The 17268-nt window shown below is 36.9% G+C and overlaps 3 protein-coding genes and 1 long non-coding RNA gene across 4 annotated transcripts in view; all 4 read left to right on the top strand.

Moving 5' to 3' along the window:
- The first annotated feature begins 250 nt into the window (after window positions 1-250).
- On the top strand, window positions 251-11743 carry LOC144663771 (uncharacterized). Its single transcript, XM_078524838.1, has 3 exons — window positions 251-280; window positions 4247-4696; window positions 10358-11743. Exons 2-3 carry the CDS (start codon window positions 4276-4278, stop codon window positions 10564-10566), a joined length of 630 nt encoding a protein of 209 aa, XP_078380964.1. The 5' UTR covers window positions 251-280; window positions 4247-4275; the 3' UTR covers window positions 10567-11743.
- Window positions 4699-8980, top strand: LOC144663800 (uncharacterized). The gene is made up of 3 exons (XR_013572668.1): window positions 4699-5314; window positions 5649-5774; window positions 8115-8980. It is a non-coding gene; the product is annotated as an uncharacterized LOC144663800 (long non-coding RNA).
- Window positions 11744-13472: 1729 nt separating the features above from the next.
- Window positions 13473-17268, top strand: part of LOC144663761 (uncharacterized) — a 15300-nt gene continuing 11504 nt past the window's right edge. The window contains exon 1 of the mRNA XM_078524819.1: window positions 13473-13564. The gene's annotated coding sequence lies outside the window, so the exon portion shown is untranslated. The remainder of the gene's footprint in view (window positions 13565-17268) is intronic.
- The window catches only part of LOC144664270 (uncharacterized), a 26358-nt gene continuing 25209 nt past the window's right edge, over window positions 16120-17268 (top strand). Inside the window, exon 1 of the mRNA XM_078525376.1 lies at window positions 16120-17260. Within this exon, the coding sequence (XP_078381502.1) occupies window positions 16120-17232 (1113 nt within the window). The 3' untranslated portion in view covers window positions 17233-17260. The remainder of the gene's footprint in view (window positions 17261-17268) is intronic.

Here is a 17268-nt window from a genome sequence, read left to right as displayed (position 1 = left end):
TGCTCATATTTGATAGGTCTTGATAGTCGATCAACTCGGGTTTGTTTTATGCAACGGAACCTTTTATTAATGTCCACATGACATGCTAAGTTATTTTATGGTTCACAATATGCCTTTTCTTCTTTAATTATTGGGTTTGATTGTCATTTTCGTAGCAATCAGTTTCTTCGACTTACTATTACACATGTAAACTCCCGCCATCTTGAAAATTACAACTTGACAACATGGCGGGACTACGAGATTAAGGATATGGATCTGAATTCTTCACGAGTAGCAAATAGTGAGTTAATACTTACTTTTCACCCAAAGTTGGCTATTTGCTGGAAGGGGACAAATGGGACATTGTTATCTTCTAGAATTTGTCACCTAAATCCAAATATTTCATGAGAGTTTTATTCATTTACCAGTCAGAAGAGGGTTTTCCATGTTCTATAAGAAAAAGCTGCTAGTGGATGCCCGAGCCATTAGGCGAGGGCATTCAGCTGCTTTTCTAGACCTCTAAAGTGCATTTTTTCTTATAGGACAAATGAAAACCATTTTTAATATGGCATAAAAAATGTTCATCCAAGAGCACAAAACTTTAATAAGACAAGACTCAGCACCACTTATTAACTGCGCTGGCATGTTCTTGCTCTGCACGGGGTTTATTATTATTATTATTTTTCGTTTTGTCGGTGACCTGTACCAAACCTCCACTTGATCAGGCTCATGTCACGCAATGTTTAGAAGCTACAAATCAGTTACAAATGGAAACATTTTTTGTCTTTACAAAGAATGTTTAGTGTGAAATATTCGATTTTGAAGCGTTTTATTCAAAGGAAATTCTAAATTTTCATGCGTCGAAAGAAAAATATATTTCAGCGGGCCAGAATCTGTGAATAAATACCATTACGTTGGTGTAAAAGAATGTGCTGAAATGACAAGTTTCACTTTCGATCGGCTAGACCTCGAGTCACATAATTTTTCAAAGCTATTATCAGCTACCTTTCAAATCTTTGCGAATCCATTAATCTTTACTTACAAAATTCAGTGTGAAGTATTTTGAAGCGTTTGAATCGAAAAAAATACTAAAATTTCATGCTTTAGCGGGCAAGAATTTACATTTATTTACATTACGTTTGTATCTTGGAATTCTGGCGTTAACAAATTTTTACTTTCACAAGGCACTGATCGGCAAGAATCACGCAATGCTCTGAAAGATTTAAATCTGCTACAAACGGAAACTAAACAAATCCTCTGGTCTAAACTTAGCATGTTAAGTGTGAAATATATGGATTTTGTAGCGTTATTTATTTTTGGAGCTGTGTCATCTATAGGATTTCTGAAATCTGATGGAAAACCACTGAGACAAACATGCCCTGACTTGCAAGGGTTACGTCATTGGTAAATTAATTCCCTGGGGAATTCCCATTCAGCAAAACACAGGTCTAGTGTTCTTCTCAAATTTGATTTAATTATTTGCTCCAATATTCCATTTTCGGAGCTGGTTATTCAATCTTGAAACGGTAATTCAAGACAACACCGGATGCTGATTTAAAAGATTTTTTTAAGATTTTAATAATAATAAACCCCGTGCGGATCAAGATCGTAAGAATTAAATTTGGCCACCATTAGCATATAAGAAAAATGTTTAATTTCGGATGGAACTAGTCAACCATGAAATGTCACGCAAGGTGTTTTCTTACCATCTTGTTTGTCAGTCGCAACATAGTTCGACACAGGTAAAGGGTATAACGGGAGGGGGGTGCATTTTTTATTCCCCCCACATGGCTCCCATAAAGTGCTCACGAGACCAGCGCAGTTGTAAGCTCTAAGAGCTCTTGTTGTGGCAATTACAAATACACACAACACTGGTAATATGAAGGTTTAATTTATTCTTATCCTTGGTGACTTCTTCGCAAATAAGCAAAGATACCATTTCACTTACATTTCAAATTCATAGTCCTCCCTTCGACTATAAAGGAATTCTGAAAGGCTGACAAAGATGGCAAACCTAGCTAGTTGGATTTCCATGTACACGTTCAAATTTAACTTATTCAGAATTTTTATGTGCACCTTTCACTGTAAATATTTCAAATTTGCCACTAATTTTGATTTCAAAAGAACCAAAGTGAGATGTCCTGTCTTCCATTTGTGGCTAAAAAAAACTTTTTCTTACCAGTAAGCTTTTCTAAAGCCTGGCTTGTTTTGCTAAATACACTAATTTCCAGTTAATTTTGTATGGACTCAGGGCTCGAAAAAACTTGAATTCCAGCTTGCCCATGGGGCAAGTAACTCTCAAATTTTGCTTGCCCAGATACTTTACCCCCTTGTCCAGGTTCTCAAACTTATTTAAAATTCATGATGATGGTTTGCCATGGCCTTTGCCCCTGGGGCAAGAGAGCATGAAAAGTCACTTGTCCAGCAGGAAAATTTACTTGTCCCGGACGACCGGGCAGGGGTTTTGTTGAGCCCTGATAATTCACGTCAAAATGGTGATGGGCACCACTCTAAAGAAGAGAAATAAATTGCAACGATTCATTCTTCATCTGTTGCCTTCTTTGACACTGTCTCACTTTCATTTAAACAAGCAAAACGTTACTGATGAAACCGTGTTGTATAAAAAAAATCATTGAAACAACAAAACAAGAGAATGAAGTAAAGTAGTTGTTTGAAATTCAACAAACAATTTACACAGCCAGGATACTTAGCTTCTTTAGTTTTAAGCTATTTTCTATAAAAAAAAATGTAGCCCACAAGAATTCCTTTGTGTGTTATACAGTGGCTATATTGTAAATTTTAATGGAACTGCAACCAAAATAGGACCATTCTCGTCCCCATAGCCCTTTCGTTTCTCTTAGCCGGCTAGGCCTTGGTACGAGGAAACAAAGGGCTCTGGGGACACAGGATTTCCAGTCCTAGATTTTAGGATTTCCGGTCTTTATGTATGCAGTCATGACGTTTCAAAAGAATGTACGAGAGAGTCGTTACGTTTTCGACTTCCATTTAGGAATTCTTTTTTCCAAAGAGCCAATAAAAAAAATCGAATTAATTCAAAAATCCTTTGTCCCCAGAGCCCTCCGTTTTCTCGTGCCAAGCCGGCTAAGAGAAATGAAAGGGCTATGGGGACGAGAATGAAATAGGACATGTTAGTATATACTAAAACAGTGGAAAACATTGTTGGTGTGCGTTGATTGGCTACTCAAACTTAAGATATCCTTTGCTATTCACCTCCAAGCAACTCGCATGAAAAACTTTCTGAACCTCTCAGCTGGTTTAAAGTGATATTTGATTCCATTTTTTCATTTCCTTTACAACCGCAGGTAAAATTGTTTGAAAATATTTTCGCACAGCTCTATACTGCATTATGTATGCAGTCCTTTTATTAAAAGAAAACAACAGCAAGACAATAATATTCCTGTGGGAGTAGCACACATGCATGATCTCAAAACACTAGCTTCACTTGTTAGACGGTGTCTAAATGTTGTCTTCGTAAACTCCGGCTCATCGGCGTTCAAATAATGCAATTTAGACTCCGGTTAGCCATGGTTTATGGAGTCGTCGTCTAAACTTCGATTTAGCCTTAAACAACGGCTAACCTAGGCTTTGTTTAAATAATCGGCCCTTAAAGTTTCCTTTTGAACCTGACTCCAGTTTTCTTTGTGGAATCTTGAAAAATATCTGCTAGGCTGTGGATTTACAGTAGACTATCTTTTGCTACAAAAAGATTTGTTTAAATTCATGCTTCCCCCAACTAAGTTACACACGACTAATTTTGTTTCAATTAGGGCACACATTAGACAGTGAAAGCTCTTAAAATCATGCAGGATGAAAGTGGGCTTTGAATTGTTGAATTTCCTGATTAAGTTATTCGTTGAAATTGTCCCACTTTCTATAAAAACACTGCTAAAAGAAAAGCATTTGGTGCAATTGCTGATGTTGGTGGCCTGTATAAAACATGGGTAACAAGCATAGGTTGATCACCATGTAACTAATATACGAACTGGCTAAACAGAGTCGCTTGGCCCTGAACATTAGCAAAAACAGTTTGGGATAGTATTTAGTGTTTGGGATGGTGTTTTCACAGTGACCTGTGCTTTGTAACCTGCACTTTTTACTGGCCAATGTGTGGTCCAAACAGCAAACAACCATATTTCTTTTACTTCTAGTGTTATCCTTACAATATAAATTATGCTCTCAAATAAATCCTTTTACAGTTTGAACTGCTACTTTATCTTACAGAATATTGCTTTCTAATTTTGAAAAGGTTGCCAGGAGTCAAGTACAGGTGTGAATATGGCGAGGAGGAATAAGGACAAGGCATTGAAGTGCACTGTTTGTGAGAAATGTTTTCATTACCAGTCAAAATTAAAGAGACATCTAAGGATTCACAGTGGCGAAAAACCGTTTAAATGTACTCAATGTGCCAAGTGTTTTAGCCAGGCAGGACATTTGAAAAGTCACCTCAGAATTCACAGTGATGAGAGAGCCTACAAATGTACTCAGTGTAGCAAATGCTTTAAACATTCATCAAGTTTGCATTGTCATCTGAAAACCCACAGTGGTGAAGAGCCGTACAAATGTACTCAATGTGAAAAACGTTTTAATCAGTCAAGAACTTTGGAAGATCACCAGAGAATTCACAGTGGTGAGAAACCCTTTAAATGCACTCAATGTGACAAACGTTTCACTCAACATTCAGGTCTGTCATATCATAGCGGAGCTCCTTAGCGGCCCGTAAGGGCCGCAGAGCGGAGCACCATACCCATAAAAAAAAAACACATGAAAAAAAAAAAAAAACACATGAAATAAAATAGGAAACCTCTGCATCCGAGTTTTCATGGTCATCATGGCTAGCGGCATGCCTCGCGGGCGCGTACGGCGGCGTACAAACGTACGTACGGTGTTGCGCACATCCGGGATCTTGAAAGGTCTTGACAACTCGCGCAGTACTGGCGCGAAATAATTTTGCAGTGTGAGGAAAAAAAAGTGTGAGGTCTAAACAGCTAGTCTGAAAGTTAGAACTTGAGACAAACACATTTATTTTGGCTCCTTGTTATGCCGATGACTACAAACGAGAGCAGGGTAAACTTAACTTCGAGGAAACAGGGTTTAAGCGATTTGCGACGGGAAAGAGATCGCGAGAGATCCAGAAAACCCGGACAGAAAGCAGGCGAAAAAGAAAAGCAAAGCGCCTGTCGAACCTGGTAGCAAAGTAGCGAAGAAAAGCGACTAAAATAGCAAGAGAGGTGCCGAGGAAACAGGCAAAGAAATAGCGGAGAACAAGGGAACGGAGATAAAACGAGCAGACGAGTGTACCTACTGCGGCCAACTGGTGAGTACAAAACTGCAGTGTTTCCGTCATTTAATATCTCTACGTTTTGTCTTAAGCTTACTTTATACGCAAAGTAAGCTTATATTGACGGCACATTTTACTTGCTTTCGCCACTAAGCATTTGCTTGTGACATGAACAATGTTGAAAAATACTATTCCTTAAAATTCAGTTTTACCAGGTTTTACTGATCAAATAGGAGGATTTGATTATGTAAACAAATAATTGTTGGGCCTTCGAGGAACGAATTCACAAAGAATATCACTTCAACACATCTCGAAGAAAATTAAGCTTACGATTTTTAAATGCTTGTGATATGATTATTTTGTTTTACAGTGCTGGAAGAGCAGCTGAGATGAGAATGAAAGTGATGTCAGTTTGCACGAAGCACCTGGAATTTCGTTAACTCCGAGTGAAATAGATCGATTCAGTGTATGCAGTTTATTGATATTCATGATGGAGGTAAAATTACTGTTCATTTAGTCAGAGTAAATAAACTTCAGCTTCATTACTTAGCTCTTTCGTTCCCAAATATATTAAATAATCCACTTGTCATGTAGTTCTGTTCACTATTGAGCGTTCATGTGGATTACATAACAATGTCAACAATTTTGAGATTTTGAGGTCTGTTTTGCTGGTTTCATTCAGAATGTCAACAGTAAATGTTATATTTGTCATAAAAAAATCACAATCTTGTTGTGGAATTTGGAAAATGCACACAACAAAGGTTAATGACTACTGGAAAACTGGAATCTTTGTGAGTAAATTCATGCCATTTTAGACACTGTATGCAGCTGTGCATGCAAACTTATTATTAATTAAATGTGTATCTTTAAAAATCTTAGTATTACTGTTAAGAAAAAAGCTTTTAAGATGTGGCAATGTTTTTCCTATGCATGTACATGTATATATAGGGGTAGAGGGGAGGGGGAGTATTTAAAGGTCAAACCTTTTAAAGAGGGAGTGTAAGGGTTTGCAGTGATGCTTTGAGTTTATTAAAATATCAGGACCTGAACAATCGATGGAATCGATAATCGATGGCAATCGATAACAATCGATGACAATCGATATCAATTAATCGATTGATATTGATAATCGATGAACAATCGATCGCTAAAGTTTTTGTGATTATCGATTGTCATCGATTATCAATTTCATCGATAATCGATGACAATCGATCAATTAACTAACATCGATTTTCATCGATTATCAATATCATCGATTACCAATTCAATCGATCATTTAACTGCCATCGTTTTTTATTTGACTAGTATTTGATAAATATGTTTACTTTAAAACACACGGTCTCTCTTGTATGTTATATTTTATTAGCAACAACAATGATAACCTTTCCAAAAAATGTCAATACAACGAGAAACTTACTAACTTAACAGTAATAAGGCAATAATTATTTAAAACAAACGTTTTGAGCTTAAGTCTTATTCGCCTCCATCAACGAAGCGTACGCTTTTCGGTCTGGTTTGCTTTCGAACCAACTCCTGGCAAAGTAAATAGAAATCGCAACTTACAGAATTCCTCGCTGTCTAAGTACAATGTAATTTTTCTAAAACTCTGTCTTGTAGTCCATAAACATTTTCTCGCTCGTCCGAAATATTTCAAATCAAACAGTAGCAGAGAGAACTCAAAAATACGTCGTCCGTACGTCGGAACGAAAACGAGACAACAGTGGGAGTCTGGTGATGAGTTTCGCCTGTCACGTCCGCCATTTTTGACTCGGTCACGAATAACGAAGTGTCTTTGGAATTCTAGCGCTAGCAAACAGTAGGAAACTGGAATGAAAAACAGAAACATTAAAGCTTATGATGTAAACTTCATCTCAATGGAAAGGAGCTTTATTATTTTTTTTTACAAAACAACATATGTAAGTATTTACTTCATGCTTCGGATTGATTGTGTGTTTAATGCCAATCGATGGCAATCGATGAAGTTCGCGACCACCAAAGTGTGATTATCGATTGATCATCGATTGGCCGATGCCAATCGATGCCAATCAACAGTAATTAATCGATTGTCATCGATTGATCGATTGATTTTCCGATCATCGATTTTCATCGATTGTTCAGGTCCTGAAATATTTACAGTAGAACCCTGCTAACTCGAACTCTGAAGGGAAACGAAAATGAGTTCGAGTTAGCGGGGTTTTTCGAGTTAGCGGGGTTGATTGAATATTTTATTTGCCAAGTTAATAATTGATAGTTTACTGATTTTTAAGCACTTCAGTATACAGTACTGTGCAAATTGAACTTATCTTGCCAGAAACTCTAAAGCGACCACACATTCTTTTGTTAAGAGTGGAAAATGACTGTCAAATACATGATCTGTTCATTGCTATAATCAATGGGCAACCGTTGCGAGTTGCAAGTTCTGGAATTCGAGTTATCAGCGTAAAAAGTTTGACCCAAATTTTGTTCAAGGGAAACAAAATTTAGTTCGAGTTAGCGGGGTTTTCGAGTTATCCGAGTTCGAATTTAACCGAGTAAAAATGACTGAAAAGTGGGGTCAAATCCAAGGGAAATGGAAGTGAGTTTGAGTTTGCAAGGTTGTTCGAGTTATCCGAGTTCGAGTTACCGGTTTTTTTTTCTGTAGTTGACTTCGCAGTTATCAGTAAAAAAAATAGTCTGTGCTGATACATCTCTGTTAAATATATAAGGTATCCTTTCGCATCCAGTAGTTTTGCTTCACTTTATACAAGCTTGCGTTAAGTGTTTTGTTTTATAAATTATTGATTTTCATACCAATTAATCAATTTTAATTTAATCTGTGGCATTTGACTTTTTTCAGGGTTAACATGAATTTCAGAATTTGCAGAGCCACAGACACAAAAACAGAATGTGGACAAGGACATCAAAAGAAAACAGGAAGGATTAAGATTATCCAGCTTGATGTTTGGGTGTCTTCATGATGCCATTTTCAAGAGACTAGTAAATTACATGTAAATTGAAATCAAGAAAAGCTGCAAATGAGCAAAGTTTATATTTTAAATGTTAACGTATTTACAGTGTACTTCAGAAAACAACTTCTTGATTGACCTGTCTCTTTCACATCTTTTTAGATGTAACAAGGGCATTATGAAGTGATCTTTTTAAGAATAATTTATGCAGCCAAAACAGTAACAGCAGAAATGAATGGGAGTTTAAAATTGCTATTTTCAATGTTTTGGCTGGTAAGAAACCACATGTGACCAAGCTAAAATCTCTTTGGCCGGTTAACATGACCTGTAAGTGTCCAAATATTTTGAGCCCTCGACTACACAGGACTTACATGTAGTTGTCTAATTACTGTATATCATAAGATCTTTGGTTGACCTTGGGGGAGGTAGTGGAGGTAAAAAGCAATGTAATAATTTGAATTTGGATTGGTAATGCTGAAACTGGTGTAATTCTTAAGTATAGAGGTTAAAATCGTGATTGCAAGCAATATGCAATACCAATTTCATTCTTATGTGTTGTATGCTGCGTACAATTTATAAGAACAGCTATAATGTTAAAATTAGTGAAATATTCTAAAGCCAGATTAAATTTGCAGTATCCATTAGGTACCATGAAGCAACCAAATTGTGACTCATTTGCTTACTTTGTGAACTTCATGACGAATGGGCAACATGACTCCACAAAAATGTGTACAATAAAGCATACAAATTTTTAAAAGAGCAGTCAAAGTATTGATGCTTTTTTTCTTGCATAGTTTTATACACAAGCAAACATGATTCTATTTTTTCTGCGTAATCAAAGAACAAAACTGAGTTTGAGACACACAAACAATATTCTATCTTCCCAGAATTTTTGTTTTTTTTTATTTCTGTAAGTGAAGTGAAACCCCTTAAGAGGAAGGGGACTCAAAAAGACATGTAATAGTAAAAAAGGTGCTATCATCCTTTTTTTTTTTGGGGGGGGGGGGCGAGGGGGGTGGGATGGGGTTACAGAATGTCCCTTCTTTGCTTCCAGTTAGTTTCACTCCGGTTTGCTTGTAGTTAGGTTCACCCCTGTTTGCTCGCAGTTAGCTTTATTCATCCGGTGTGCTTGGGATTAGCTTTCACTCTAGTTTGCTTGTGGTTAGCTTTCACTCCGGTTTGCTTGGCATTAGCTTATGGCAATATGCTATAAACCCTTTGCTACATGTATGACCTCTGCCATTTCCATTCAAAATTAAAATATAGGCAAATAGTGAAAATAAAAACAAATGAATGAATGAAAAAAAGAAAATTAACCATTTTCTTAATGTAGATGTATATTATTTCCTATATACTCTAAATGTTAAGTGCTTTGCTAATTTACCACGTGATATGCCTATCTACCCCAACATGCAGCCCTACTACCCCGTCCTTATCTTCGAAGGTTACATAATTACCCGTTTTGCAGCATAATTTCCCATCCAGACTTCTGGATCATAATGCTGTCGGTGGAATTAAAACGTTTTGATTGATTTTGTTTGTTCTCGGCTTATTTGGTGTTGCTGTATACGGTACTCCCATATAAGGGCTATACGGGTATGTGCTGCTCAACAGGGTGTGCCTTTTGCCTCTCTGACTCTGAAACAGGGTATACAAATCACTCTTTTGACTGTGGAACACTATCAAGTTTAGCTATGAAAATCCGCTCCTCTCATTGGTTTTTCTCCAAGCCACAGACAAAGTCAAGTGAGCGCTTTGTGATGTACGCTAGTGTTTTTATATCTATCTTCATATATTTTTCATTGTGGATATTGTCTGGAACAGGGTACCTATTTTGCACTGTTTGTCTGGAACAGGGTCGCAAATTGAGCCGTTTTTCTCTGGAACAGGTCCAGAGTCTCAGCGACTCAGTGGCACACCCCTTGAGTAAATTTTAGGGAGTACCTCTCCCCCCCCCCCCCGGGACACGGTAAAAAAAAGTAAGTAACAATATTAAAATTTATAAAAAAAAAATAAAACGAATATTATATTCTTAGCCTTAAAATTGTACAATGGCTTGAATTCAGGTTTCAATAAAGTGCAAAATAATTAACTGGGGAGCTCCGCTTTTAGGCTTGCCTAAATCTATATATTAACAGATCATTTCATGGTGATTTGCCCCACAAGTGCAGCCAATGCAGTAAAGGCTTCAAAGATGACAGTGGTTTAAAGAAACACAGATGCAAGAAGATATCCTTGGAAGACAGGGAGAAATACACCTGTTGGATGTGCGGTGAATTTTGTCGCAACGTTTGTGGAATACTGTACCACATGTACAAACATGGTATGAGAAAAGATGATTAGTTGGGTGGTTCTCATTGTAGTGACCAAGGTTCTAATTGAGGTAGAATGCAAAAATGACTAGAGAGCTTTTTATTGAATTCTGTTCTTTAAAGGAGATGAGATAACCTATTTTGCGCAGTTTTGATAACAATAAAATTATTTGCCTATAGAATAATTTTAAAGAAACGTTTAAATTGATTATGTTCATAACTTGGAAACAGTAGAAGAGTACCTTATTGCCAGCTAGCTATTTTCGCAGTTTTTGCAATGTTAAAAATCTGCACAATTAAAGACAAGCAAAGAAGTCTACGAAAATAAGTGACGCAAAATTTAAAACCATTAGCAGTGACGATAGCTTACGTGGTTATCCGTGTTCACGCTCGCTTTCTTCGAGTCCTACAACTGTGTAGATTAACTTTTAGCTTTGAAGCAAACGAGCAATGCATGTCTATCTTTTTTTAAGTTTTGTTTTGCTATTGAACTTTTCAATGTTATTGTTCAATATGGCCTTAAAATCTGCACTGCCGATTCTAAGAACTTTGAATACCCCTTTCTTAATGCGGATCAGCATCTAAAATTTTTTTGCAAATATTCTTCCCTTTAATTGGGTTTTTCTGTGAAATCGTATAGGTCTCTCGAAATTTAACTCTTCAATTTACGGCAAATTAAGTTCCCACGAATAAAGGTGACAATAAGGTATGCTGAATGTAGGTTAGTGCTAAAACGAAGGGAAACTTCATGGAGCTTGTATGAATTTATGTAGTTAAGATTTGGACGTTTAGTGCTTCTAAAAAGAATTGTGTTTGTACAGTTGCGTTAGATAATTTAGTTAGATTGTTTTATCTAAAACCTTGCTGGCGTATATGCCTAGTCAGTTAATGTTATAAGGACGTTAACATTCCAATAATAGATATAAAACAAGTGAGAGTTCATGTTTACAATTGTATATGATTATGACTTCTTGTATCCATGCATTGTATCAGCGACTTTCAACGATTTTTTATCTCGCTTAGATCACACTGTAAAGTTGTAAGTGTGCGAGACTTTGGTTTTAATTTCTACTTTTTTAACATGAATCGTTATGTTAGATCACTTGAAGTAGTTTAACTTTTGTTATGTTAGAAAAACAAGTAATCTATTATGCCGTTATTTTACTGTTGATAATGAATAAATCTACTAAAATACATTAGTGAGAACTTTGGCTCCCCAGGTGTTTCAGGGAACAAGGGAACATGGACATTAACTGTTTGGGAACATGGGATACAAACGGAAGAAATCAAACTTCATATACAGCTCTTTCAGTTTAAGTTCGTCAAAAGCTATTGTTAATGTGAACCTACTGGTACAAGAGTACAAACGGGTTGTCTTTTATTGTAGTCCGTCGTGTGCAAAGCGAGTAAAAACATGGCTGCGAGAAATCTCGGAGATAGACGTGCAAATTAAAAAAAGTTTCGCGCGGCCATTTTTCACTCGCGCGTTTTTTCGCGACTCTCTCGACGGACAAAGAAGAGGGGCAGCTCGTAGTCTATACTAGTATCGTGATACTGAACAGTAAATGCTTAACCTGGCTCAATAGAGTTTCAAAACAGCATGCAGGGTTTTTCTACAATTTAGAATTTTATGACTAAATTATGCTCAATTTGATTACACACTCAACAATTTTACAAAACCCAATTCAGTTCTCATTTCTCGTGACTGACACCATTCCGTCATCATCCGCGTAATGTATGCACGCATTGCGTGCCGTTTAAATGTTCATCACCATAATTTTTTTCTCTAACGGCTTTGTTTACGTCCATCTTCTATAAATTGTTTTACTGCCTTTCCACGTGTAGAGAAGGAAACAAAATAATGTAACAGCATTTGTTTTAGAACTAATGGGTTGGACCCAAGCATTGCTATTGATGTGAAAATCACATATAGTGCTTGGTTCTTTGACAAAAAAAGTTTATTAAACTTATAGAATTTTCTAACAGAGCTGTCACCTTAATGAAAAGCTGACCAACAGTACATGTGTGTATGTTCTTTACTTGATGAGAACTTTGTCATTTTTAGCTGGATATCATAGCTAGAGAGAATGAGAGTCACTATTAAAATTTTTACATTGACTACAAATTCCACATATGTTGAACTGAGTGATTTTACAAAAGGAAAATTAAAGTAACAAAAACAGTGTTAAGAAACAGGTGTAATCATCTTTGTATTTATCAGTCAGGTGACAATAACCTGAAAGTTCGAGGTTACCTGGGGAGAGGAGACTGACCCTCGGACCATCTGATAAATCCGGTTGCGGTGAAAACCATAGCCCAGTCCCTAAACTCTCTCTTCCGCGCGCCCTAACCCCTATAAAGGGCGCGCTGAAGAGAGGGTTCAGGAACTGGACTATGAAAACCATTGCACAGTGAATTCTCGGGAGAAAATATTGAAGGAAGAAGACAGGTTGTCTTTAAGGTGAAACTGAAGTTTTCCCCCGTAGATTAGTTACTAGGCAAGGGCCTCAAACTTCGATGCGCGTGGGAACGGAAATCCCAGAAATTTGAATAAAAATTTCATACATGTTATTATTATGGAGAAAAGAAAGAAAAATGGCTCGAGCTTTGGAAAATGAAGAGACGGCGATAGCAGATAATAACGAGAAGGGAGTATATAAAAGTCACCTTGACCCAAGCATTTCTCTCTTTCCACGAGGCAAGACGTGAAAACTGAGCGAGAATCACGCACAAGACGCGACACTCGCGAAACTCGAGGAAGGCGCTCCGTTGCCCAGGAAAAGCTGTTTGTCGATAAAAATTAACGGATTGATTCAGTCCCGTGTTCATTCAGCAGGAATAGCAAGAAATATAACAAAACGTGATTTTCTTTGCCTTGTTGACGCTCCCTACCCTGGCAAGGTAATCACGTGATCAGTTTGACTTGCAGTGGTTTCGTTTTGGTTCGATGTTGGTTGTTTCGTACGCGTGTTGATTTTGTTGATTTGTCCGCTATCGTCGCCTGCATTTTACCCAAAGGACTTAATAAGGTACGTAATCAAACTCATAATACTTATAAATATTAATAATCACAATACATAAGAACCGTTTCAAGTTAGTTGGCTGTATTTAATGTGCTGTGCGGTTGCAAGATTTGCTCATATTTGATTTTCGGTAAACTCGGGTTTGTTCAGCCGGAGCCTTTTATTAATGTCCTCAAGGCATGTTAGGTTATTTTTTTGGCCCACAATATGTCTTTTTCATTTTATAAGTATGGATGTGATTGTCGTTTTCGTAGTAATCGGTTTCTTTGGCTTACTAATTCCCGCCATCTTGAAAATTATACGCCACAACATGACGGGACTACGGGATTATGGATATGGATCGAATTCTTCACAAGGAGCATAATACTTACTTTTCACCCATAGTCGGCTCCTGCTGGAAGGGTCCTAATGGGACATTGTGATCTCATAGAATTTGTTTCTCAAGTCCAAATATTTCATTATAACATATACAGTAGAATCCCTATAACTCAAACCCTGAAGGGAAATGAAAAACAGTTTGAGTTAGAGGGTTTCAAGTTAATGGTGTGGATTGAATATTCAATTTGCCAAGTTAGTGGTGTCTTCAGCACTTCAGTGTTCAGTACAGTTCAAATTAAACCTATCTTGTCAGAAACAAGTTTCATCGAAATCGGAGTAACCATAGCAACATAATGACGTCACCACCCATTTTACACGAGACCGATTTTCTGGTAATAGAGGGATAATTTTGAAAAGAGGCTTCTAGATCTAGGACTTGACATAGTTTTCTCAAGGTCTGCAAAATTTGAAGAATTTTTATGAGAGCGTTTTCGAGAAAATTGTGGATGAAGTTTTCAGGTGCTAAAATACAACAAAAACCAAGCAGTCTTAAAACGTTATTGAGAAAACGTTCACAAGGCCCGATCAAGTAACATTTTGGCCTTAAGTGAATCTTGTACTATCTAATTACCTTGGGAGAAAATCTTCTTTCATTTGATTTCTTGAAACATCGTCTTGAATATGAACTGGTATGAAGTGTTATTTCGCTCTTTTATCGAGAAAGGGCCTTTGCTTACTAAAATGATCGCAAAATTAAAAGCGCTCTATATAATTTTTTTAAACTTGGCAGTCGAAAAGAAGAATATTTATGTAATGAAATGTCCAATTTTCAAAATAATTGAAACATTCTAAGGCAGTTAATTTAAAGCCTTAACTCAGGTAAACATTGCACTGTTTTTCACCCTGCATCGGATAAGAACGTGTTCTTCGTGTTCACCTTGTTCTATCATGAATGCTGTCTCTGATTGGCTACACTACTCACCATCTATTCTGTTGTAGTAAATGATTAGCCAAACAGTGTGTGGTTGTCAACAGAATGACGGCTGCTTCTTCGCTTTTCAAATTGTCTGTTAAGAAAGACTTGGATAATTTACTATTGAAGGCAATTCCAGAGAAATCATAAACTTCAACAGAATAATGTAATGAAGATTTTACACCTAAGAAAAGGATTTTTATTCTTCATTTACACTTTTTAAAGTGGACAATTATATAATTTTATAACATTCAGAGATGGGAGGCCATGGGTTTGATTCCTGTCAGGGACTCAGATTTTTTCTTTGTCCCATGCTGGTGTCATATGTTGAACATTTCATCTTCATTATTTATTACCGAGCTTGAAATTTTGTGAAAAGAAATATTGGAATGGTTTGCAATAAAACACAATTTGATTGTAGTAGTGAAAGAAGTGCTAAACTGATTTAACTTGCAAGCTTGCATGCATCAATAAAGCAACTAAACTGAAAGTTAAGGTTTGTTCCTATAAACCTTAAGTGGAATTTTTCAGCAAGGTGGAGGGTGGGATTTGCCATTCAGACAAAGGGTGTGAATGTTTTCTGAAACAACACAATGGCTTAGCCCATTACCACCATTTTTGTGCAGAGATTTCAAAGAAAACCCCTTTTTGAAGCTTACTTCAGTTTTCTCAGTGAAATTTTGAAATAAAAAATCCACATCTGTTGTGCAAAGAAAACAGCTGTTAATCAATAATAGTGATTTAGTTAAACTCGAGGCTGTGAATTTAAGCTATCTTCTGTTAATAAATTTACTGACCCTTTGAAAGTGGGCCTTCAGTTTTTTTTAATTTTTTTTATTGCCCCCCTTTTATTAAAAGCATTTTGGTAACATGATCAATTGCTGATATTTTTGTGGCCTGTATAAAACACAGGTTACATTTTAGAGAACACAAAGCATATGTCACCATGCTACTAATGTACAAAGTAGCTAAACATAGTCTTCTAGCCCTACACAGTAAAAACAGTTTCTGATTATTAGTATTTAGGGCTAGGAGACATGTCAAGCTTGTTTTTCTGTTTTGCATAATGACCTTGTGATGTACACTTTGTACCAGCCAATGTTTTCTTCAAAGAGCAAACAAACATGTTTATTTGACTTCTAGTTTAATCTTCACAGTACACATTATGCAATCAAATAAAACCTTTTATACTTTGAAATGCTACTTTAACTTACAGAATATTGCTTTCTAATTTTAAAAAGGTTTCCTGGATTCAAGAACAGATGTGAATATGGCGTTTAACTGCAGTGTTTGTGAGAAATGTTTTAATTGCCAGTCACATTTAAAGGTTCATCTAAGGATTCACAGTGGTGAAAAACCGTTTAAATGCAATCAGTGTGCCAAGTGTTTTAATCAGGCAACGAATTTGAAAAGCCACCTAAAAATTCACAGTGATGAGAGACCCTACAAATGTACTCAGTGTGAAAAGTGCTTTAAACAGCCACAGGGTTTGCGTCAACACCTAAAGACTCACAGTGGTGAAAAAGCCTACAAATGTACTCAGTGTGGCAAGTGCTTTAAACAGCCACAGGGTTTGCGTCAACACCTAAAGACTCACAGTGGTGAAAAAGCCTACAAATGTACACAGTGTGGCAAGTGCTTTAAACAGCCACAGGGTTTGCGTCAACACCTAAAGACTCACAGTGGTGAAAAAGCCTACAAATGTACACAGTGTGGCAAGTGCTTTAAACAGCCACAGGGTTTGCGTCAACACCTAAAGACTCACAGTGGTGAAAAAGCCTACAAATGTACACAGTGTGGCAAGTACTTTAAACGGCCACAGGGTTTGCGTCAACACCTAAAGACTCACAGTGGTGAAAAAGCCTACAAATGTACACAGTGTGGCAAGTGCTTTAAACAGCCACAGGGTTTGCATCAACACCTAAAGACTCACAGTGATGAAAAAGCCTACAAATGTACTCAGTGTGAGAAGTGTTTCAATCGGGCAGAAAATTTGAAAAGACATTTTAAAATTCACAGTGATGAGAGACCTCACAGATGTATTCAGTGTGGAAAGTGCTTTAAACACTCACATCATTTAGGTCGACATGCTATGATTCACAGTGGTGAGAAGCCCTTTAAATGCACTCAGTGTGACAAATGTTTCACTCAAAAGGAATCTCTGTTACATCATAACAGATCATATCATAGTGATTTGCCCCACAAGTGCAGCCAATGCAGTAAAGGCTTCAAAGATGACAGTGGTTTAAAGAGACACAGATGCAAGAAGATATCCTTGGAAGACAGGGAGAAATACACCTGTTGGATGTGCGGTGAATTTTGTCACAACGTTTGTGGAATACTGTACCACATGTACAAACATGGGATGAGAAAAGATGATTAGTTAGGTGGTTCTAATTGTAGTGACCAAGGTTCGTAT

Source organism: Oculina patagonica, chromosome 8 (assembly GCF_052425735.1).
Source record: "Oculina patagonica isolate OP01 chromosome 8, crgOcupat, whole genome shotgun sequence".
Lineage (NCBI taxonomy): Eukaryota > Metazoa > Cnidaria > Anthozoa > Scleractinia > Oculinidae > Oculina > Oculina patagonica.
The sequence above is the reverse complement of the archived record's forward strand: the minus strand, read 5'-3'. Positions and strand labels throughout refer to the sequence as shown.

Excerpts from the sequence above, each read along its gene's own strand:
- LOC144663771 (XM_078524838.1), top strand. The coding sequence starts at position 4,276 with ATGGCGAGGAGGAATAAGGACAAGGCATTGAAGTGCACTGTTTGTGAG. Across the intron at positions 4,697-10,357 it reads TTCAGGTCTGTCATATCATA|ACAGATCATTTCATGGTGAT; the intron begins GCGGAGCTCCTT and ends ATCTATATATTA.